Source organism: Bos taurus, chromosome 4 (assembly GCF_002263795.3).
Source record: "Bos taurus isolate L1 Dominette 01449 registration number 42190680 breed Hereford chromosome 4, ARS-UCD2.0, whole genome shotgun sequence".
NCBI classification, from domain to species: Eukaryota; Metazoa; Chordata; class Mammalia; order Artiodactyla; family Bovidae; genus Bos; species Bos taurus.
This window is the reverse complement of record NC_037331.1, coordinates 97,610,597-97,636,590: the sequence shown is the minus strand read 5'-3', so window position 1 is coordinate 97,636,590 and position 25,994 is coordinate 97,610,597. Positions and strand designations below refer to the sequence as shown.

The 25,994-nt window shown below is 40.0% G+C and overlaps 1 protein-coding gene across 3 annotated transcripts in view; it reads right to left on the bottom strand.

Annotated features, from left to right (window-relative positions):
* Positions 1-25,994, bottom strand: part of EXOC4 (exocyst complex component 4) — an 806,015-nt gene that overhangs the window by 109,508 nt on the left and 670,513 nt on the right. For all 3 annotated transcript variants that reach the window (XM_024990789.2, XM_059885681.1, NM_001102207.1), the window contains one exon: positions 10,939-11,117. In XM_024990789.2, the coding sequence (XP_024846557.1) occupies positions 10,939-11,117 (179 nt within the window). The remainder of the gene's footprint in view (positions 1-10,938; positions 11,118-25,994) is intronic.

Here is a 25,994-nt window from a genome sequence, read left to right as displayed (position 1 = left end):
AGCACTCAGTCATGTCCAAATTTTTGTGACCCCATGGACTGTAGCCCGCCAGACTCCTCTGTCTATGGGATTCTCCAGGCAAGCATATTGGAGTGGGTTGCCATTTCCTTCTCCAGGGGATCTTTCCAACCCAGGGATTGAACCTGGGTCTCCTGCATTGCAGGCAGATTGTTTTACCATCTGAGCCACCAGGGAAGCCAAAATTGCCTGAGATGATTGTTAAAAGCTTGGTACTCTGAGCATGTCCCCCAGAGAATGTGACTGGAAACTCTATAAGTCATCTTAATACAAGTCAAGGTTGAGAACCAATCCCTTACAATAGTGGTTCTCAACCCCTGATTTGAATGTTTTAAGGATCCCCAGGCCACATTTTGGCACAAATTAAATGAAAATCTGGAGCAGGGCCCAGCATCAGTATTTTTTTGGGGGAAGAGGCGATGTTGCATTTTGACAACCTTTTAAATTTCTTTTTTAATTGGAGACTAATTGCTTTATAATGTTGTGTTGATGAGTATTTTTTAAAACTCCCCAACTGATTATAATTGACATGCAGCTAACTTTGAGAACTGCTACTCTAAAAGGATATTTTTCAGGAAATAACTTTCACTTACAAATGAGTTTTGAGTCAACAATGCATATTAGAAGGACCTAATGTAAATGAGCTAAAATAAAACTATTTTTGGTGAAGAAAAATTCAGAGAGCAGTTTAATCTCAGCATGGCCTTGTCCGAAATTAATATGATTGTACACATTTACTACAGATTGTTTAGTACACACGGCAACTAAGAAGTAGTTACAGACCCTAAATGAGTGGCTCAGAGGAAGAAAAAACATCTTCTGTATAAAGGTTTTCAGATCCACAAGATTATAATCTATCAACTGCATAACTGTTTAAGGTGGACAACTATTTTTTTAAGCAAGCTATTCAACTTGTCCAAACACTGGGCTTATAATAGATGCATTCATCATGTTAAAAAAAAAATTCATCACTAGAAAGATAGACAAAAGCAATTTGTGGTGGGAAAGTGGAAAGTCAATCTAGAATTCAGAAGGAGCAGTCTAGAGGGGACCATATGAATTGGAGGCATAAAAATCAATCCTAGAACATCACCAGCGATAAGTCACACTGATAGAAGTTTGCCTTGATAGATGTGATGAGAATGGTTTTATCTTTGTGCTTTTCCTTCCCAAACCTACAAGCCCAATGTAATCATGAAAAGAGATTAGACAAATCCGTATTGAAGGACATTCTGCAAAAAATCTGACCAGTATTCCTCTAAACTGTCAAGATCATCAAAATCAAGAAAAGACTAGGAACATGTCACAGTCTAAAGAGATTATGATTATATGTATTATGATACCCTAGATGAGATCCTGGAACAGAAAAAGGCCTTTAGATAAAAAACAAGGTAATATGAATATAGACCTTAATGAATGATAATGGATTAATATTGGTTTATCAGTTGTGACAAATTTAAGATGTTAACAATTAGGAAAACTGGGTATGAGATACACAGGAAATCTGCACTGTCTTTGCAAGTATAATCTAAAAGTATTCTAAATTAGAATTTCTCTTAAAAATAAATCTCTGAAGTCCCACAATGGATATATTAGCATTCATCAGTGAATTGAAGTGTGCAATCACTGGGCTGGCCAAAAAGTTCCTTTGGGATTTTCTATAGCACCTTATGGAAAAATTCTAATGAACTTTTTGGCCAACACAATACATTAGCAGCTGAAATCTCTTGGGAATCATGAGAGACGTGTAATGATTGGAGAGCAGTCAGGTTTGAAACAAGCAAAAAGGAAGCCATAGTCATTTCATATTGGTTGGCCTGAACATTTCTAAAGATAATCAAATCAAATAACAAAATAACCAAATTGCCACAGAAGTCATCTGATACTGTGCAGATCTGCCAATATTATGAAATTGCACGCCTGAAACAGGGAGATGTATGTCCTGTCTTGTGCCTGATTATGTTGGGAGAAATAAAAAGACTCTCAACAAATTATATAAATAGAGCAGTAAAGTCCTGTAAGATGCTCTGGGGTGAGAGAATTCCATCAATAAAGAAGTCTGGGAAACACTGCCCTGTCATAATTACTCCATTAACATATTTTTTAAAAGAATTTTTTTAGACCGTTTAAAAAAGTCTTTATTGAATTGGTTATAATATTGCTTCTATATTATGCTTTGGGTTTTTGGCCATGGAGTATGTAGGATCTTAGCTCCCTGACCAGGGACTGAACTTGCATTCTCTGCACTGGAAGGTGACGTCTTAACTTCTGGACCCAGGGAAGTCCCTCGTTAACATACTAAGGTTTGAACAGTTTTACTGTATGCAGGAACTATATTTAATGTTCTTTAATGTTTCTCAAGTGTATTTGGTCACTAAACTCTCTTGCCTATAGTATCAACAGAAGAGTTTTAGAAAATGCTGGGCCTGAAACATACTTCTCTGCAGGAGATTTGGAGACTGGACAATTGAAGTATTTATGATGTCTTGATATAACTAAGAGGACATTTCAAGTAAGTTTCGTAAAGCCAGCTGTATGGACTGGCAGGATTTTAGACCTTCATCAACAGTGACCTAAGTGATGAGCTGTAACACTAACAGAACCTTCTGTGAAGATGGAAACGTGGTATAACTGCCATGTTCACGAGAGTACTCACTGAATATGTGAAATGTGGCTAGTATACCGAAGCAAATGAATTATATATTTTAGTTAATCCTAATTAATTTCAATATAAATAACTACACAAGATTAGTGGCTGCTGTATAGGGAAGTACAGTAGCTAGAATATATTCTGTAACACACTATTTCAAATCTTAAAAGATGATGCTGTTAAAGTGTTACACTCAACATACCAGCAAATTTAGAAAACTCAGCAGTGGCCACAGGACTGGAAAAGGTCAGTGTTCATTACAATCCCAAAGAAAGGCAATGCCAAAGAATGTTCAAACTACTGCAAAATTGCACTCATCTCACACATTAGCAAAGCAATGCTCAAAATTCTCCAAGCCAGGCTTCAACAGTACATGAACCAAGAACTTCCAGATGTTCAAGCTGGATTTAGAAAAGGCAGAGGAACCAGAGATCAAATTGATAACATCCGTTGGATCATCAAAAAAGCAAGAGAGTTCCAGAAAAAACATCTACTTCTGCTTTATGGACTATGCTAAAGCCTTTGACTTTGTGGACCACAACAAACTATGGAAAATTCTTAAAAAGATGGGACCATTTTACCTGCCTCCTGAGAAATATATATGCAGGTCAGGAAGCAACAGTTACAACTGGACATGGAATAATGGACTGGTTCCAAATTGGGAAAGGAGTACGTCAAGGCTGCATATTGTCATCCTGCTTATTTAACATATGCAGAGTACATCATGCGAAATGCTGGGCTGGATGAAGCATGAACTGGAATCAAGATTGCCGGGAGAAATATCAATAACCTCAGATATGTAGATGATACCACCCTTATGGCAGAAAGTGAAGAGGAACTAAAAAGCCTCTTGATGAAAGGAAGAGGAAAGTAAAAAGCTGACTTAAAACTCAACTTTCAAAAAACTAAGATCAAGGCATCTGGTCTCATCACTTCATGGCAAATAGAAGGGGAAACAATGGAAACAGTGACAGACTTTATTTTCTTGGGCTCCAAAGTCAGTGCAGATGGTGACTGCATCCATGAAATCAAAAGATGCTTGCTCCTTGGAAGAAAAGCTATGACCAACCTAGATAGCATAATAAAAAGTAGAGACATTACTTTGCTGACAAAGGTCTGTCTAGTCGACGCTATGGTTTTTCCAGTAGTCAAGTATGGATGTGAGAGATGGACTATAAAGAAAGCTGAGCACTGAAGAATTGATGCTTTTGAACTGTTGTGTTGGAGAAGACTCTTGAGAGTCCCTTGGACTGCAAGGAGATCCAACCAGTCCATCCTAAAGGAGATCAGTCCTGGGTATTCATTGGAAGGATTGACACTGAAGCTGAAACTCCAATACTTTGGTCACCTGATTAGAAGAACCAACTCATTGGAAAAGACCCTGATGCTGGGAAAGATTGAAGGCAGGAGGAGAAGAGGATGACAGAGGATGAGATGCTTGGATGACATCACTGACTTGGACATGAGTTTGAGCAAACTCTGGAAGTTGGTGATGGACAAGGAAGCCTTGCATGCTGCAGCCCATGGGGTCACAAAGAGTCGGACATGATTGAGCAACTGAACTGAACTGAATATAATAACAAGACAGGTGGCGTTTCTAACTTAGAAAATACTTGTAGAACAATTAAAAAGAGGGAGAAAAACTATTTTATTATAACTAAGATAAAATTCAGAAAGGGGTATGTGCAATATCCAACATATTTAAAGCACAGGAAGTCTGGTTACATAAAAGACGATGATCAGAAATGATGACAAGTTAACTGTAGGCATTTAATTGCTTTCATTAAACAACAAAAAAGGTGACCTTCCTGGTGGTTTAGGAGGAATATGGTATGAAGTGCTATCACTTCTAGTACTTAATCTCGGTCATGGTCAAGACAATGATGTGGAAGAAAGTTAAACTGGCAATTTGAGGACTTGTTTCCATTGGAGTTCAGGTAGAGATGTGCAGAGTGATCATTTTGAAACCTTAATTTCCTTATGTGCAAAACATCTGAGTTAGACCAGATGATTTCTATCAGATCAGATCAGATCAGTTGCTCAGTCGTGTCCAACTCCTTGCGACCCCATGAATTGCAGCACGCCAGGCCTCCCTGTCCATCACCAACTCCCGGAGTTCACTCAGACTCACGTCCATCGAGTCAGTGATGACATCCAGCCATCTCATCGTCTGTCGTCCCCTTCTCCTCCTGCCCCCAATCCCTCTCAGCATCAGGGTCTTTTCCAATGAGTCAACTCCTCGCTTGAGGTGGCCAAAGTACTGGAGCTTCAGCTTTAGCATCATTCCTTCCAAAGAAATCCCAGGGCTGATCTCCTTCAGAATGGACTGGTTGGATCTCCTTGCAGTCCAAGGGACTCTCAAGAGTCTTCTCCAACACCACAGTTCAAAAGCATCAATTCTTTGGCGCTCAGCTTTCTTCACAGTCCAACTCTCACATCCATACATGACCACAGGAAAAACCATAGCCTTGACTAGACGAACTTTTGTTGGCAAAATAATGTCTCTGCTTTTGAATATGCTATCTAGGTTGGTCATAACTTTCCTTCCAAGGAGTAAGCGTCTTTTAATTTCATGGCTGCAGTCACCATCTGCAGTGATTTTGGAGCCCAGAAAAATAAAGTCTGACACTGTTTCCCCGTCTATTTCCCATGAAATGATGGGACCGGATGCCATGATCTTCGTTTTCTGAATGTTGAGCTTTAAGCCAGCTTTTTCACTCTCCACTTTCACTTTCATCAAGAGGCTTTTGAGTTCCTCTTCACTTTCTGCCATAAGGGTGGTGTCATCTGCATATCTGAGGTTATTGATATTTCTCCCGGCACATTCTAAGAAAGAAGTATTATTGGCACCCTTCTGTGTCACTGTGGGAATATTCACAATAACCAAGAGATGGATGAAATATAAATACCCACTGAGAGATGTCTGGATAAAGAAAATGCAGTATATCCATACAACAGAATATTATTCAGCCATTAAAAAAAAAAGGGAATTCGGTCATTTGCTATAATACAGATACACTTTGAGGACACTGTGAAATGAGACAGTCACAAAAATACAAATACTGTATAATTCCATTTATATTGTTATTGTTTATAGTCACTAAGTCATGTCACACTCTTTTGCAACTCCATGGACTGTAGCCCACCAGGCTTCTCTGTCCATGGGACTTCCCAGGCAAGAATACTAACACTGGAGTGGATTGCCATTTCCTTCTCCAGGGGATCTTCCCGACCCAGGGGTTGAACATTCATCTCCTGCATTGGCAGGTGGGTTCTTAACCACTGCGCCACCAGGGAAGCCCCCTCCACTTATATGGGGGCATCTAAAGTAGTCAAACCTTGGGACTTTCCTGGTGGTCTGGTGGTTAAGACTCTGGGCTTCCACTGCAGGGGGTGTGGGTTTGATCCCTGGTTGGTGAACTAAGATCCTACATGTCACGTGGTTGCCAAAAAAAAAAAAAAAAAGTTGAATAAAAAAAATTTGAAAAATAGTAGTCAAACTCATAGAAATAGAAAGTAGACAGTGGTTACATCAGGGGCTGGGGGAGAGGGGGAAATCGGGTGTTGAGGGGTATAGGGTTTCAGTTCTGTGAGGCGGAAAAGTTTCAGAAACCTGATGCGTAGTAATAAACACACTGTGAACACAACTCTACTGACCTGTACACTTAAAACCGGTTAAGATGGTGTATCTGATGCTACGCATTTCTTAATGCAATTGAAAAAAACAGTATAACTGCATAGCTAGTACTGTAATTCATGAGCCAATTCTGGGAAACAAAGTTATGAGATTTATTTGACCCTGTGGTTTCTCAAAAAAAAAAAAAAAGATTATGGTATGACTTTTTATTATCCATGTACGTGGGCACAACAAGAACCACAGTAATGGGAGTTGAGGGAGCCAGAGCAAGATAAACCTGGGGTCGAACGAACTTTCAATATCAGCCAAATTCAGAAAGGCTAACAATTAAACCACCATCTGAGAGGCTGATCTGGGCTCCTAATGCTGCCAGGAGCCTGAGTCCAGCTTGGTTGTTCTGGACTGAGACACTGGCAGCCTCAGGCCAAAAGTCTTTAACATCCAGGGATGGGCAGGTAGAGGCCAGGGAAATGTTTTCAGGCACATTATTTTATAGAAAAAATATTCAACATTTAATTTCTGAGGCATAGGACAGAAGAAAGAGGTTTAGACTGAAGCAAAGGGAGGTTAATAAAAACTAGATGACCTCCTCAATGGTAAGGTTACTTAAAGAGCAGAATATATAATCAAGAAGTTGTAGATTCTCTAATCCTGGAGATTTTTGCAGAATCCAAGAAAGGAAGAAGGGACCCCTGAGGAAGCAAGGCAGTGAAAATAAGCCCTGGAGCCCCCTTCAAGTTCTCTGTACTCTATTTTTAAAAGCAACACCTCCTTAAAACACAGGGATAAAATACAAAAGAAAATCATTAGTGTTTCAATTGAATGCACTTTAACAATTTCTATGTAGGTCACATTTTGCTGAGAATTTTCTTAAAGTTAATTTCAGACTTTTTATTTAGTATTCTTACAAACAGCAGCTATTACAGAGGACAGATAGTCTGTGCCTTGACTACAAAGTTGAAACTCTGATCAATGACGGGAGGTACCTATAAATCTAGATCCTGAATGTCCAACACTAAACATGGTCCTGCTCAACTTCCTTGCACTGGAAGCATATTTGTTAAAAACAGATCCTGAACACAGAGATTCTAGGAGTGGGAGTGGGAGACTGAGCCGTGGGTAGGGGGATAGAGAGTTAGAAACCAAGGCGTATACAAGGAGAAACTGAGACCCACGAGCGGAGGCCAAGTTAGGTCAATCCAAGTCTTCCTTAGGACGGCTTCATGAGCTCTTAGTAAAAATGCTCTTTCTGTCTGGGATCAAATAATCTTGGGGCTGCTGGTGGCCAAGAATGTTACTATATGAAAAGGTCTTCCCTGAGATGAAATAAAGGAATACAGCAAAAATAACGAATGGGGGAGAGAGAGGGCGCAGGCGTGTAAACAGGTCTGTTATGTCCTGTTATCTTGTGAACCTCTGCGTTCAGCCACATCTGAAGCCTTTGATTTACTGGTTTTATAAATCAAAGAATTTTTTTGGTCCTTTAATTGGGCTGTGACTGTCACCAGGCTTCCCAGATGGCTCAGTAGGAAAGAATCTGCCTGCAATGCAGAAGATGCAGGAAACATGGGTTTGATCCCTGGGTCGGGAAGATGCCCTAGAGGAGGGAATGGCAATCCACTCCAGTCTTCTTGCCTGGGAAATCCCACGGACAGAGGAGCCTGGTGGGCTACGGTCCATGGGGTCACAAAAAGTCAGACACGACTGAAGTAACTGAGCACTCAACACAAAGAATTTTAAGTAGAATACGTTGAAGGAAGACTGAGCAGGAGAGTACTGGGAGAAATGGAGCAGGAACAAAGGACTGTGGAGGGATGAAAAAGGAGCAGTGTCTTCGGTGCAGTTAGGATCTACATGAGGTAAGGAGACTCTCCTAAGTGTAAGGAAAACAAAATAGTAGAAGAGACAGAAAAACCATCTTTGAAAAAAGGGTCAACTCTTATTTTCTGGGCACATGGCCAGCCATGCTCTGCCATTCTCCTCTACTTGAAATATTTCATGTCTTTATATTGAACAGGAGGAGAATCCTGTTATAGTATCTGAAGAGATTGTTTTTTACTATGAAAATAATTTTCTGCAAACTTTCTCCATGTACCTTAATTATAATAAGGCACAGTATTATCATCCAAAATAGTTGAACAGATGTGGACAAAAAATAAACTTCTATACTTCTTTTCTTGACTTTCCCCCACCTGAGTCTCTGGGAATGCTAGACAAAGGGCTGGCATTTTCCTCATGCTATTGAGTCTCCAGACTTGGCAATACTTTTGTTGAGGTAATCATGTGGTTCACTTTTCAAAAGAATATAAAGAGCTGTTCCTGATTCCCCTTCTAAAGTCACACTGACATGGAACAATCAAAGTAACCCATTATCAGAGAATCCCCTGCTTTGTTCAAATTATAAACAGCAATGGGCATCTCTGCTGGGAATTCGAAGACTAGACGAGTGTGGGTGAGCGAGGCATGTTGCTAACAGAACAAACCAGGCTTGCTTGATGTTTTGTTTTAACAAAGACAACATAACTAGTGATTACAGTTCACTCGGGTTTTGCGCTGATCGTCAAAATGCTGACAGTCACTTAAATCACTCACTGGGTGGAATAATCACCTGAAAGGAACCGAGAGGGTACAACTTATATTATAAAATGGAATTGAGCATACGAGAGGTATTAACGGGCGTGGTATGAGAGATCTTTGTCAGAAAACCAGAGATGATAGAAGGCATGAATTAGACATCAACTGTACCAGGGACTCTTAGTGACATGAACACAACAGCGAAATGGTGCAATTACAGAGTTGAGCATAACTCTGAGAGCATGTCTTTCCCTTCTTGAGAATAGTTGAAGCCAGGTTAGCCTGTGTGGATCACTCAGTGGCTTGCTGTAGAGGCTGTGTGGAACCTATTTTGCCTTGTGGAACCCTTTTAGAATAGAAATCTGGACTGCTGTGCTGCCAAAGTAAGAGACTGCATTATTAAATATTAGACTTGGATGACCCACCAAACGAGAGGACTCCTTCCAGTCATCACTAACACACCAGCCCAAGCAGCCCTACGTTTCAAGAGTCAAAGGAAACTGGGACGGGAAGCATTGGGTTCCTCTTCAGAGCTGTTTATTTTGCAAGGAACAAAAGGGAAAGTCAGCTCCTCCCTGGTTTTTTTGTTGTTGGTGGTGGTGGAGTGAGGTGAGTCTGGGAGATAAAATGGCTAATTTCAACTTCTACTCATGACAGGTTCCGTGATCTGAAGGGATCATAAAGTTGAAAGCCTCTCAAGGGTATCCACTTAGGCAGAGTCTGCTCAGACTAATACTGCACCCAAGTTATACATAGTAGATGAATATATTTCTAAGAGTAAACACGTACAATTTTATTATCAGCTAAAAGCAATATTTTCTATAATAAAAGTATAAAAATAAAAATATTATCAAAGAGCAGTATTTTAATGAGATTTCTAAAGCAGAATACCTAACATCAAAAGCCCCCCTCCCTTCCATCCTTCTTTCTCACCCCCTGCTGACCCCCAGGACAGCTACACAACCTGCGGGAGATCATAAGTAGTGAGCATTCAAAAGTCTCCTAGACTGTGCCCGTGAGACTCGTGTTTCAGGAAATAATTTACTCTAGTTTATTTCATCCACATCTTCTCCCTCTTGGGTCTGGAAATCATGGTTCATCAAGTAATAATAACTTTTCAAGAGACAGTGATAAAAAATAACTGTCTTTGAAGTTCACAGTCCAAATAATATAAGCTTTTCCTTTAATAATCTTCTAACAGTTCAGTCTAATATTAACTTCAGAGCTGATTTAGTTTCTTTCATGTTCTTGCTGTTATTTTGCTATTTTCTATCCTGTTTTTTGTCCCTCCATTCATGCATTCAAATCTGCCATCTCCTTTATTCCTTCTGCATTATCGTTTTTTCTTTGCCTTTATTTTAACTGTTTAACACTTCTTAACTAATGCTTTTAAAAAGTATTTATGTTATACTTAATGAATAAATTTTGTGTCCCAAAGTTTCGAAATTATTTTGAAATAACTGATCATTGCTCCTTGATAGAAAAACAGGTTTCCTATTTTCACTTCAGACCCTATGCCTTAATTCCCTGAAATGTATAATGAGGTTATCTTTTAGCCATCTCTTATCTAGAATAACTGTTTTTCTCATTGTTTTCTAGCACCTTAACCATTTCTATCAATATAATTGTCTTTTTAGATACTTTTCATTTCTTTTCTATCAATTAAAATGAAAACATCAACCAAATACACAACTTGGAGCTCCAAGACATAGCTTCTCCCCTTGAGAAATCATAAGGAGGACAAAATATACTGCTTTCTGTTCTTGAGACATGGTGTTTCTATCTTACATGATTCTGGGTTTCTAGGGTTTAATGTCAAGCTATGCTAACATGGACCTTTTTTGACTTCCCATGCCCCAACACACAGAAGTCAAGATTTCTTCATTTCACAGAACCCCAAAGTACCAGAGGCTCAGCACAAGAAGAATCCTTGCACGGATCTTCTGACAGTTTGGACATGTGCCCATACAGAGACGTGTAGACACTCTCTCATTTCAAATGAATGTACTCAGCCTAGTTTCTCAGCTGTCCCCACAAGATCCACCCCACCAATACTTACTCTGGGACGTAGAAAGACTGGAGAAAGCTGACTTTGTTCGGCCTGCTAACCATTCCAAGCTCTCGTGCATGTTGGCCAAGGCTTTGAGGTCGCTGACGTCACAGAGGATGTCTTGTGGAGGGATTAATTTATCACCCAGGTTCCCAATAAGAACTTCCGACTCCTTGCCAAATGCTGCCCTGCACAACAAATCAGAAGCACATTTTACTTACAGTCTGGAAAAGACAGAGGGGGCAAGACTTTCTAATGCTTGTCTAGCAAAGATGGTTGTTATCATCACTATCTTATAGCATGCTGTTTTTCCTACATTCTGTTTTGTCAGAACATCATAATATACATATACTGGCATTATCATATGCATATACTTTCTCCTGTTGTAAGAGAAAGAGTTATTGGAAGAACGAAGACCCTGATGCTTGTACTCCAACCAGGGTGGGCCTGATTATACAGTGACAGTCCTTGAGGATGGCTTCAACACCTGCCCTTTTGTAGGTTTTCCTCTTGCCTCTTCTGCTATGAAAGCTGAATAATAGCTTAGGGTGTTAAGTATATACATGGTTTGAAGGTGATTATAATATATGAAACAGCCATATTAACTTGGCAGCTAGAAAATGTTTTAAGCTGTTCAAAAGCAAAGAGGGTCCAATCTCTTTAAGAAAGTAGATTATAGTTGAAATGGATGACAGGCCTTATTCATTGATTCATTTTGTGCTTGTTGCTCAGTCACTCAGTCGTGTCCGACTCTTTGCAGCCCCATGGACTGCAGCACGCCAGACTTCCCTGTCCTTCAACATCTCCCAGAGCTCGCTCAAACTCATCTCCCTTGAGTCAGTGATGCCATCCAAGCATCTCATCCTCTGTCATCCCTTTCTCCTCCTGCCTTCAATCTTTCCCAGCATCAGGGTCTTTTCCAATGAGTTGGCTCTTTGCAGCAGGTGGTCCAAGTAATGGAGTTTCAGCTTCAGCATCTGTCCTTCCAATGAATATTCAGGGCTGATTTCCTTTAGGATTGACTAATTTGATCTCCTTGCTTTCCAAGGGACTCTCAAGAATCTTCTCCTTGTTCTAAAAAGGATTGGAGGCAAGGAAGCTATAAAACATCAAGGCATTCACTATTTGGATAGAGAAACCAGTACAAATCAGTGAGGGATCCTTTAACTGGCTGGAAAATATAATCAAGCGCATTTCCTATACAGTCCAGTGTCTTCAAAATGTTTCTGTGGTTTTCTTGTGGGGGGAGGGGATGGGTTGAAAAATCAAGTTACATGAGGTTAAAGAAGAATGACATTGGAAGTGATCGGCCACTGTACAAAAGGAGGGATGGAGGCTCACACGGTTCAGTGTTTCAGCTGCATGATACATAAAAACTAACCCATATTTCTCCTTCTTTCAAAAACATGGCTGAAATGATACAAGATGACTGAAAATGTTATGGAAAAAAATTTCTTTTTGGAAAAGGTACACACAGGTAAATAGAGATGGTGAGAAGAACAGGTGCCTGGAGTTTTCTATAAGCCCCAAAGTGTTTAAAACTCACAATACCTTAAGTGAACAGAAGCAAGAGTATTACTTAAGAACAAACCAAAGTAAGTTTCAAGCAAGCAGTGATTATTAGCAGCTGACAATATGGTCAGAACCATGCTTAATTGACATACAGGCATGCAGTGCCCAGCACTAAAGGCGGACGCTCAACGTTGAAAGAAGTAACTGCTCTGAATTAAATGCTTATTAAATTGTTATTAAATGCTACCAAAGAGTGGCTCATGATAAGACTTCTTGTTTCAAAGGAGGGTAACTTTTTAAAATTAATTTATTTGTAATTGAAGGGTAATTGCTTTATAGTATTGTGTTAGTTTCTGCCAAACATCAACATGAATCGGTCACAGGTGTACCTATGTCCTCTCCCTAAAAGAGGGCTGTATTTTTTTAAGGAAAAGTCACAGTTGATTGAGTTGGGTAAGCAGTGGCTACGGAGGCAATAACACTGCTGTGGACAGAGCATGGGAACTTTGGGTAGGCACACAAAAGAAACGTCAGGGTCATGTAATAGGTCTTGATGGGACTCAGAAGTCTGAAGTTCTAATAAGTTTCAGTTTCCTTACCTGGGAGACACACTCTCTTTGAATAATAAGGGTTACAGCACAGGTTTCTAAGTCAGGCAAACCTGGGTCTGAGTCCTCAAACTGCCACTCACTTGCTGTGTGATGCTGCTTAACTGCCCTGAGCATTGTTAGCTAGGGCTAATAGTACTGCCCTCATACGAAATAATGTAAGAAGCTGATGAAGTGATTTAAAGATCTTCACTGGGAAATTTCCCATTATTATAAAGTAGAGCAAAGCATATATATAATCACCTCCCCTGTAGCCATTGCTCAGCTTTAATTACTAGCAACCCATGGTGGTTCCTGGTGGCTCTGATGGTAAAGTATCTGCCAGCAATGCAGGAGACACCAGTTGGATTCCTGGGTTGGGAAGACCCCCTGGAGAAGGGAATGGCTGTCCACTCTAGTATTCTTGCTGGAGAATCCCATGGACAGAGGAGCCTGGCAGGCTACAGTCCATAGGATTGCAAAGAGTCGGACACGACTGAGTTACTAACACTCTCACTTTCACATGGTGAGTACTGGTTCATTTATTCAGATCTACTCTCCATCCCCCTTGGAATATTTTGAAGCAAATCATTCAGGTAAAGTTAAATGCATAACACAGTGCATGGAACTGGATTAAAGCTAATAAGCTGTAGTCATTATTATTCTTAAGTCTGTTGAGATCACGGGTTTATTTACTGTCAACCCAGGGTATGCTGTGATGAATAAATTGAAATAGATGAGTGATCAGAAGTAAATAAATTAGATAGCAAGGGCTAGTTTTACAAATGGAACCTTGTAACATCATAGCAAACGTTGCCATGTCTCAGAGTCCAGACTTCTCAGAATCTTGAAGAGGTAAGTCACTGTGACAGAAACCACCAGCTGCCTACTAGACCGCCAGGCTGCCACACCTTCTCGGTCAAAGGATCTTGACTGCAGGAAGCAACGTCCCCAATGTAAAATCAAAACAAACCAAACCAAAACCCTGCTCACTTTCCCAGCCTCTCTTGTGGATGTGGCAGTCAATGAGACATAAATTGGGATCAGGAAATGGGCTTCTGAGAAAGTTCTTCCAAGCAGTCTTACTGGCAGGGATTTCTTTTGCCTCCCTCTTTCTGAGTGCAGCCGTGAAGAGTGAAGCCGCAGTAGCTCTTCTTCAAATAGCAGGTGACCTTGAGTATGAAAACCACCCTGGGAATAACAGAGCTAAAGGCAGGAGGACACAGAGGCACCAATGACATCATTGAACTGCCATGCAGCCCCAGATGATACATTTCTGGGCTTCGTGTTATAATAGGAGAGAAAATGAAACCTTATTTGTCTAAGCCACTGCTATTCCAAGTTTCTGCTACTAGCAGTGAAATGTAATTTCAACTGACACAATTATCTAATTAGCATAAGTGATGTCATCTGCAGAAAACTTTCCCTGAATTTAGATATCCCTACAATCGAGTTACTGGGGAAGGCAAAACAATATCTCCTCCATGATTTGAGCCCAGCAGACAGTCATAATATCTACCCCTTGGCTGTCACTCAGTCAAGCTGTAAATATTTAGTTTTCTCAATCCATCCTTATACATCAACTCTCTCAGTCCCTTAATCATCTTTGATAGATATAACACACAAAAAAATGCCTCTGAGCTGGGTGGTTAAAAAGCAACAAGGGAGGCAAACTGGCTTTGAAAAAATAGGCTTGGAGCCATTTTTATGCATGTAGGTGTAACCCTGGGTGGAAAGTGACAATCAAGACAAATGTATTTATGTAGCAGTCTAATCTTCTTATCTGGGGATCTCTGGGCTTAGGGCATGTCTGCTGCGAGCTGCCAGCACTCGAGGCCTATCCCATTCCCCTTTGGCTCACAGATTTGCTTAACTCCCTCCGACGGGAAAGCAATAGACGGAGAAAAATACAAACTGCCTCGTGTTGAATACATAGTAGACATCTCATTTGACAGGAATCCATAATCACCCCCTAACAACCTGGAGAGAGCACCACAACCATGACATGGAGAATAAATGATTGACAGCTAGAGCCATTTCGCACGAAAAATCATACCTTCGAGGATTCGTGTGTGTCCAAGAGTCTGGTGGACGGTTTTTACGTGTTACAATAACCTTAAGGGGATGGCTCTAGCTGCTCAACTACAGATTTTTTTCCTATACCCTCTAATTTATTAAATAAATTATGGCACATCCACACTATGGAAAACTATGCAATCATTAGAAATTATTTAAAAAAAAAAGAAATTATTAATACATGGTACCACAGAAAAAAGCTTGATACTGCATACTTTTAGCCATAATATGCAAATGAGTAAAATAAACTGTTATAAAACTGTATGCATTGTATATATAAAAGGAACAGAATTATGTATCTATGTGAACCGAAATAAGATTGGATATGTATCAGTCAAAATGTTGCATGACTCGATTATGCTGTGTGCTTCTCTGTATTTTCTATACTTTCTCCAAAGGACACATTTACTTTATAATTAAAAACGAAAAACTGAAAACCCTACAAGTGAGAAAAACCTTTCAAACGGATGCACCAAGCATTTTAGCCTGGAAAATTAGAGTATTTGGGTATTGCAGTTATTTGAGCCAAAGTGAAGGCAAGTTTGGTTGGTCTCAAGTCTGGTTTGGACCGTGGCTCCAGGCCTGCTCAGCCTGCAGTCAGTAGGGATCCTTTCCACACTGTAGGTGGGAATGTAATTTGGTGCAGCCACTGTGGAGAACAGTTTGCAGGTTCCTTAAAAAAAAAAAATAGACATATCATATGATCTAGTAATCCCACACCTGGGAACATATCCAGACAAAACTCTATTTGTGTATTCGAAAAGGTACACGCACCCCAATGTTCTTAGTGGTAGAATTTACAATAGCCAAGACGTGGCAACAACCTAAGTGTCCACCAACCGTGGAATGGATGAGGAAGATGTGGCGTGTATATCTATATATGAATCTTACTCAGCCATAAAAAAGTAAAATACAACCAATTGCAGCAACATGGATGGCTCTAGAGATTATCATACTGAGTAAGTCAGAAAGACAAACATCATAAAGTATCACTTATAAAAGTAATACAAATGAACTTATTTACATAACAGAGAGACACACAGACATAGAAAATAAATTTATGGTTACCAAAAGGGAAAGGGGGTGGGGATAAATCAGGAATTTGGGATTAGCAGATACACACTACTGTATATAAAATAGATAAAGAAGGACCTCCTGTATAGTATAGGGAACTACATTCAGTATCTTGAAATAACCTATGATGGAAAAGAATCTAAGAATCATCTGTATCTATACCTGAATCACTTTGCTGTACACCTGAAACATTGTACATCAACTATACTTCAATTTTTAAAAATATGTTTAAAAAAAAAAAAAGATGGTGGTCAGCGTCTGCCTCAGAGGTCTCACTGTCAGGGTGATTGCCTGCCAGCATCCGGGTCAGCAGTGTTTCCTCTTTCTAGATCTGAATTTTTATTTAGCCTTCATCTTCTTCTTATTATGAAAGCACATTATTTAACGAAGGTATTACATATGTTTGTGTGAAATGGGCAGCAGAGTAAATCATTACCTGGAGAAGATGAAGTAAGAAGTGTTCAGTTATGGCCCAAAGATTATCTGGCATACCCAGGAACAGACATCAGAACCCAGCACTCACTGGTTCAGTCACTGAACCCTATCTGAGAAGTCACTTTAATCATCAGTAGGCCAACGCACTCACAGAAGCCTAAGAAACTGAAGGAAGAGTGTTAAACCTGTTCGTTTTATTTTACCACACAATTGTAATCTTTAAAGAGCCTGAATCTGACAAGAATCCATTTAAGAGAATTTTGCCGAGAGTGTAAAACCTGTTTAACTCAATCTTACCACACAATCATAATCTTTCAAGAGATCTAGCTGACAAGAATTCGTTTAAGAGAAGTTTGCCAAAGATGCCGCAAACTGTCTCCATTTAGTCATTAAGTAATTGTTTTTTTTCCCTGAAATCTTAGGAAGGAAAAAAAACAAAGTACACTTTCAGCAGACTAAATGGTGCTTATGAAGGAAATAGCACAAATAGTTTCAAAGCGATTTGCAGATTGAGGCTATAGTTGACCGCATATCATATATGCTCAGACCCTCTCCATTCTCCAAGTCTTCTGTTAGTACCACGCTTCCCTTTGCTGACTCTGCTGTAAGAATACTTCTCCCACAAACAGGAAACACTGCCCAAAGTCCCCTGTGATCCAGAAGACAGCAAGGGGAAGACACAGCCGGGCTCAGATGGAGAAGCAGGTCACCAGACTCCTTGTGTCCCGGAGGGGGCAGTGCTGTACCCACACGGAGCACGGAATTGCTCTCCTGAACTGAAGTGTTTCTAGCAGCACCATTATCAGGAGATTCACTCAAGCTCTTATTCGAAATCACGATATCCTATTCAACAATGTTTCTGGCCAAGAAACTTCTTGGGTGAAAATGGCTGATGCAAGATTCATCTACGGTCCAGTTGGGAGACAACTTTTACAAGGCTGGAGTACTTTGACCTAGAGACCAATATATAGTGCTGTTTTATTTTTCCCCAAGAAAATATGGATCTAGAAACCCAAGGGTTAGAAGTAGGAATGATCTCTCTTCTCATTATTAAAACCATGCATGGAGGTTCTGTTACTGCTCTCACAGCTTTGGGCTAAACTGGTCTCGAGGCACTCAGGAAGGAATGCTTCCACCAGAAAATACAACAATGACTAAATTACATGGGAAAGAGAGACTGTCATCTGGCTATTTCAGGTTTCTCACACTACTGAACCAACAGGTGGAGAAAGGGGTCACTTTGATGCCTGGAAGGACTGATCTCAATTGCCAAGGGCAAATTTAGTTGCTTCTATGCAATAAAGGCAGAGAGCACTATGTCAGATTCACTGGAACCCCTTTTAGTATTTCCAGGGCCATAGTGCGAATAGCTCCTGGTGACTCAGATGGTAAAGAATCTGCCTGCAATGCAGGAGGTCCGGGTTTGATCCCTGGGTCAGGAAGATCCCCTGGAAAAGGAATGGCTACCCACTCCAGTATTCTTGCCTGGAGAATCCCATGGACAGAGGAGCCTGGAGGGCTACAGTCCATGGGGTCGCAAAGGGTCGGATACGACTGAGCGAATAAACAACAACATAAAACGTAGCATTTAACCTTTTCTAGGTGTACAGTTTAATGGCATTAAGCACATTCACAATGTTGTGCGACCAGTATCATTATTTCCAGAACTTTCCCATCCTCCCAAATAGAAACTCTGTACTCGTTAAAGGGGAACTTCCCATTCTCTCTTCCCATTCCCCCAGCCCCTGGTAACTACTATGCTAGTTTACCTCTAAGAATTTGCCTATTCCAGGTACCTTATATAAGTGGATTCATACACGTGCCTTTGAGTCTGGCTTACTTCACTTCCCATAACATTTCAAAGTTCACTCATGTTGTAGTATGTATCAGAATTTCATTCCCGTTTAAGGCTATGTATTTCATTGTGTGTATGCCACACATTGTTTATCCCTTCATCTGGGGATGGACATCTGGATTGTTTCCAGCTTTTGGCTATTGTGAATAATGCTTCTGTAAACATTGGTGCACAAGTATCTGTTTGAATCTCTGCTTTCAATTCCTTGGGGTATACCCAAAGAAACAGAAATGCTGGATTCTGTGGTGATTCTACGTTTACTCTTTTGAGGAATCATCATACTGCTTTCCAGAGTGGCTGCACCATTTTACATTTCTACCAGCAATGCACAAGGCTTCCGACTTCTCCACATCCTCATCAAAATTTGCTACTTACTGTTTTACTTTAACATTTAAAATGATAGTCATCATAATGAATGTGAGGTTCATTACAAACTGTTTTACAGGAGGAACCGGTGGCATTAACTTTTTTTCTAGCTCAGAGATCACCACATATAAGCACTCACTTCTGCCTTGACATAGGGGACTGCAGAGATACTAGTTCTGAGGAGAATTCGATGATGAATGAGGCCAGCTCACTTTTGTTGTCGGGGGTGGGGTATGCCCTTATATGAGAATTGTTAACCTTGTATTAGGCAGAAATACCAAGTTTTAACAGATACAGAATTAAAAAGGGGGTGAACCCTGAAAGCCCTAGGCTTGTCTTCCCTAAGTCCCATTCCTCACTTTTGCTCTGCTCTATATCTGGAGTCAGGGGCTGACTCTCTGCAGGCTGTGTTCCAGGTTCTGACCACAGGGGACCCTGATGGGAAACTGAAGGCTAAAGGGAAAGGGGAATCCAGGGCTTTTCTGTTCTTTCCCTCCCCTCTGCCTCAAGTGATGTCTCCAGCAACAGACGCATCTCCTTCTTGGTTTTAGCATCTACCATGCTCCAATTCCTTTGACTAATTTGTGTTCCAGTAAAAACCTCTTCCCCTTGGCCCTCCAGCTAAAGGGAGGCAGTGGCTTCTGTGAGAAGGGGCTCTATGGGTTCTCTTAATGTCCCCTGTTCGACACTCAGATCCTCATTCTCCTATGAAACCAATTCTCTCCATTTAAATCCAACTTGAAGGAATTTAAGGGAATGTCGTCGTTTAGTTGGTAAGTTACGTCTGACTCTCTTGCGACACCATGGACTGTAATCTGCCAGGCTCCTCTATCCATGGGATTTCCCAGGAAAGAACACTGGGGTGGGTTGTCATTTCCTTCTCCAGTGCATCTTCCCGACTCAGAGACCAAACTTGCATCTCCTGCATTGACAGGCAGATTCTCTACTACTGAACCACCAGGGAAGTCCAAGTTAAGGGAATTTGGTTGTTGTTCAGTAGCTCAGTCGTGTCTGACTCTGCAACCCCATGGACTGCAGCACGCCAGGCTTCCCTGTCCTTCACCATTTCCCTGAGTTTCCTCAAACTCATGCCCATTGAGTCAGTGATGCCATCCAACCATCTCATCCTCTGTTGTCCCCTTCTCCTCCAGCCTTCAATCTTTCCCAGCATCAGGGTCTTTTCTAATGAAAAGGGATTACTTGAAGGGATTTCTGTTTTCTGGGAAAGACCTTGACTTATACCAGACCTAGTAAGATGTCTGACCATATTCAAGGCAGTTGGAAGTTGATTAAATTCTTTGGCATGGGATTAATTAGTTCTGTTCTATAGGTAGAGAAACTGAGACATGTTAAGATAACCTGTAAAGATCACTTCACTATTATCTGTCAGAGCTTAAACTGATGAAGGCTATAAAAAGGTTAGGTCACCTACCTAAATTCCTAATAAAACCGAGTGATTCTTATGAGATGTGACAATGACACTTCCATCTATCACTCCTGCTTTTTACAACTGCTCAATCTTCAACACTTTCAAAACCTGTCTAATTTGTCTGTGTCAAAAATAATGGAGGTGGTAACCATTCTGAAGAGTTCTTTACTCAGGTCTTCAAAAACTGCCTTTCTAAAATGATCCTGGCTAAGCCCTCAAAAATAGGAAGGCATAAAACAGCTTAGTTATCGATTATAGTATTTTTTTCTTCCTAGAGACTGCTAAAACTCATCACTAAGTCTGTCCTTCAATGGTTTTCATCAGAGATGATCATGTGAGTAGCTATTTTTCATATTTAATAAGTAATTGCTCCTCTTCAGAAAGTGTCTCCTCTTTCAGTAAGCACAATCAAGGATTTGTCATTTGCTTTCTTTGTTTACTGTCTGTCCATGATTTAGAAACTTGCAATACTCTTGATACACTTGCCAAATAAATATATATATGTGTGTGTGTGTGTGTGTGTGTGTGTGTACATGCACATACAAATACAAATTTTTTTGGTTACAGGGAAATTGGAGTTTCTGGGTTGCATACTCAAAGATGTCAGCCAAAGAAATTAACCATGACTATTATTAAGGTGTGTTGAGGGGGTGACCACCAGTTGATTCCCTTGTGCTTTTAAATCACCTTGTTCACTGGGACAAACATAAAACACTAGACTCAAGGAATCATGGTGCTTTAACACCGAGATGGATCTTGAAAAATAGTCTAAACCAGAAGCCATAATCCTGGCTAGACATTAAAAACTTAACTAGGGAAGCTTAAACAAAATACCTGATGCCAAATTTGACTTGTAGAAATTTTTATTTAATTGGTCACAGGTGGGGCTCGGTCATGGGCATTTTTTTTTTTTTTTTGATAATTTTTTTTTTAAAACTCAACATTCAAAAAACACAGAACATGGCATCCAGTCCCATCACTTCCTAGCAAATAGATGGAAAAACAATGGAAACAGTGACAGACTTGATTTTCTAGGGCTCTAAAATCACTGTGGATGGTGACTGTAGCCATGAAATTAAAAGATGCTGAAAGAGTAACTACGACAGAGCTAGACAGCATATTTAAAAGCAGAGACATCCCTTTGCTGACAAAGGTCCATCTAGTCAAAGGTATGGTTTTTCTAGTAGTCATGTATGGATGTGAGAGCTGGACAATAAAGAAGACTGAGTGCCAAAGAACTGATGCCTTTGAACTGTGGTGTTGGAGAAGACTTGAGAGTCCCTCGGACTGCAAGGAGATCAAACCAGTTAATCCTAAAGGAAATCAGTCCTGAATATTCATTGGAAGGACTGAGGCTGAAGCTGAAGGTCCAGTACTTCGGCCACCTGATGCATTGGAAAAGATCCTGATGCTGGGAAAAATTTAGGGCAGGAGGAAAAGGGGATGACACAGGATGAGATGGTTGGATGGTATCACTTAATGGACATGAATTTGAGGCAACTCCAGGAGATGGTGAAGGGAAGGAGATGGGAAGCCTGGCATGCTGCAGTCCATGGGGTCACAAAGAGTCAGACACAAGTGAACGACTGAACAACTGAAATAGAACTCACATACCACAAAGTTTACTCACAGTATCAGACAATCATACAACTAGAACATTTTTATCTCCTCCAAAAAAGAAATCAGACTTCTCATTTATTTCCAACCCCAGCCCAAGGTCATTACTCATCTACTTTCTGCCTTTATAGATCTCCCTATTCTAGACATTCACGTATAATTCCTATTCATATAAATGGAATCATACAATATATCATCTTTTGTGACTGGCTTCTTTTATTTAACATGGTTTCAAGGTTCATTCATATTGAAGCATGCATACTATTTCTTTTATTACCAAAAAGTATTGCATTGGGTATGTCCCGTTTTATCTGTTCGTCACTTGATGGATATTTGGATTATTACCGTTATTTGGCTATTATGAATAATACTGCTCTAAACATTCACATCTAAATGGATGTATGATTTCATTTCTCTTGGGTGTATACACTAGGAATGGAATTGCTAGCTCATACACTAACTTTAACCTTTTGAGAACATGCCAGACTATTTTCCAAAATTTTATATTCTCACCAATAGTATTTAATGGTTCCAATTTTTCACATCCTTGCCAATACTTGTGATTACCAATCTTTATAGTATCGTTATCTTAGTGGACATGAAGTAGTATCTTTTGGTTTTGATTTGCATTTCCTTGATGGCTAATAATACTGAGCATCTTTTCATATGCTTATTGATCATTTGTGTTATCTCCTTTAGAGAAGTGGCAATTCTGACCCTTAGATTATTATTATTTTTTTTAGATTATTTTTTAATTGGGTTATTTATTTATTATCAAGCCATGCCTTCATTATCAGATATTTACTAGGAATCTACTATTACTCAGGCTCCATCCTAGTTCCTGTGGTGGGTTCAAAGTCCCCTAGAATCACTTCACAGTTCCCTAATATGCCGTGACCCAGAGTTTGAAAAATGCTGCGTTAAAATCTGGCTCTGTGAATGTGTTCCTTGACTGTGTCCCCTGAAGATGGCAAACTTCTATGAATCATTTTAAAGAGAAACTGAGGCCCATGGCAGGAGATGTGCTCACTGCACAGCTGCAGCCATGATGGAAGCAGAGATGGTTTTTGTTCTTTTTCACTACTCAGGGCCACAAGCCATGCTGCCTCTCACAAGTTTCAGTCACTCTAACATTTCTCTTTGCCTAGGGATTCACCAAGAGACATAAAAATTGCCTCTTATCATGGAATTGGACTTTCTTGAAGACTCAACTCTCGTGCTAAAGGATGTGTGCACATACACATGCGCGCACACACACACACACACACAACCGGAATACAGGCTCAATAATCAAGGGTGGGTGTTTATACAAGGGCTTAATTTCCAAAATATACAATATCTCACACAATTCAATAACAAAAACGTTTTTTAAATGGGCAGAAGACCTAAATAGACATTTCTCCACAAAAGATATACAGATGGCCAACAAGCACATTAAAAGATGCTTAACATCTCTAAGCATTCAGTTCAGTCGCTCAGTCGTGTCCGACTCTTTGCAACCCCATGAACCGCAGCACACCAGGCCTCCCTGTCCATCACCAACTCCTTGAGTCCACCCAAACCCATGTCCATTGAGTCGGCGATGCCATCCAACTATCTTATCCTCTGTCGCCCCCTTCTCCTCCGGCCCTCAATCCTTCCCAGCATCAGAGTCTTTTCAAATGAGTCAGCTCTTTGCATCAGGTGGCCAAAGTATTGGAGTTTCAGCTTCAACATCAGTCCTTCCAATGAACACCCAGGACTGATCTCCTTTAGGATGGACTGGTTGGATCTCCTTGCAGTCCAAGGGACTCTCAAGAGTCTTCTCCAACACCACAGTTCAAAAGCATCAATTCTTTAGCACTCAGCTTTCTTTATAGTCCAACTCTCACATCCATACATGACCACAGGAAAAACCATAGCCTTGACTAGATGGACCTTTGTTAGCAAAGTAATGTCTCTGCTTTTGAATATGCTGTCTAGGTTGGTCATAACTTTCCTTTAAAGGAGTAAGCATCTTTTAATTTCATGGCTGCAATCACCATCTGCAGTGATTTTGGAGCCCAGAAAAATAAAGTCAGCCACTGTTTCCACTGTTTCCCCATCTATTTGCCATGAAGTGATGGCATTAGAGAAATACAAATCAAAACTCCAACGAGGTATCACCTCACACATGTCAAAAAGACCTGAATCATAAAAAGTTTACAAATAATAAGTACTGGAGAGGATGTAGAGAAATGGAAGCCCTCCCGCACTGCTGGTAGGAATGTAAATTGGTATAACCACTATAGAAAGCAGTATGGAGATTCCTCCCAAAATTAAAAATAGACCCAGAATATTTTAAAAATTGAAAATATGACCCAGATATTCTACTCCTGGGCATATATCCAGACAAAACTCTTAATTTGAAAAAATACATGCACCCCAGTGCTCACTGCAGCACTATCTGCAATAGCCAAGACATGGAAGCTACCTAACAATGATTGAATAAAGAAGACGTGGTGTATATATACAATGGAATACGACTCATCCATAAAAAAGAATGAAATGATGCCATTTGCAGCAATCTGGATGGACCCAGAGTTTACCATATTAAGTCATAAAGAGAAAGACAAACACCATGTGATAATATCACTTGTATGTGGAATCTAAAGCATGACACAATGGTATATGAAACAAGACTTACAGAGAACAGAACCATGACGGCCGAGTGGAAGAGGGTGTTGGAGGAAGGATGGGTTGGGAGTTTGGCATTAGCAGACTCAAACTATTATACACAGAATGGATAAGCCACAAGGATCTAATGTATAGCATGGGGAGCTATATATTCAGTTCAATATCCTGTGATAAACCATAATGGAAAAGAATATGAGAAAGAATGTATATATAGCTGAATCACTTTGTGGTACAGCAGAAATTGACACAACATTGCCAATCAACTAAACTTCAATAAAATCATATTTTTTAAAAGTTGGCATCTATAGATGAGGGATGGAGTGAGGGAACCTGGCTAAAGACATATGGAGAAGTAGGGGCAGGGTAGGGCAGGAAGTCAGGGCTCAGTCTCAGGCTTTTCTCCACATTCTGTACCCCTGTTTTGGGTCCCAAGTAGATGAGGAAACTGATATATCAGTGTGTGAAGTCAGTGAAAATTTCCATGAAAACTGGTACTCGCTAACAACAAGAAAAGAATGAATTGCGAAGTAGTGCATTATTTTCAAGCTGATGGCACCGCTCAGAGTTTTGATATAAACTCAACTTGGAACAAAGTTGCACGGGAAATGCTCTGTTAGCTTGGAACATGAATGTATCTTTCTTTAGCCAAGCCACTCAATAAGCCTGGTTACTAAGTTTTCTTTGCAGGATGTTGTCAAGCAACATGGGATATACACAATAAGGTACCAGCTTGTTTGTTTGTTTTTTTTTTTTCTGTAGGTGCTGTGATTTCCAGAGGTGTGTGGTTTTTCCACCAGGAGCCACTGTAAGTTATGCATTCCTATAAACAACAACAGATGTCCATAGAACATCTCTTGGAAAATAATATTTTTAGAAGAATATATATATGCATGTACAACTGAATCACTTTGCTGTACAACAGCAATCAACATTGTACCTCATACTTCAATAAAAATAAAGAAAAAAGAACATTTCTTAAGCTTCAAAACAGATGATCAATACATAAGATTAAAATAACCAATAATTACTTATTGTTAATTGAAAATATACTCTGGTTTTTCAACTACCAAGAATGATGACAGATTTAAAAGTAAAAATGTATATACCATTGAACTTCCTCATTAACTATTTCAGCTTATTGATGATTCTGGTTATTCCTCAAATTTCCATACAATTTCCTTTGGAAAAAAAATTTACATCTGTTCAGAGCAGACACATTAAACAGTTGATTTCAAGCAATGGCAATGATTTGAGCTAAGCAACCAAGTGTCATGTTTTGAAGGTAGCTCTCTGGGGAAGGGATTAGGGAACTGCTGGGGGATTTGGAGGAAGACAGAGAGAGGGGAACCTCAAAGTCAAAGTAAACTACTACAGAGAAGAGTAAAGCTTTGCATAAAATTAGCAGAAAAATACAGACAGATTAAGTTTGTTTTTTTTTTTTTTTTTTTTCAGGGATAAA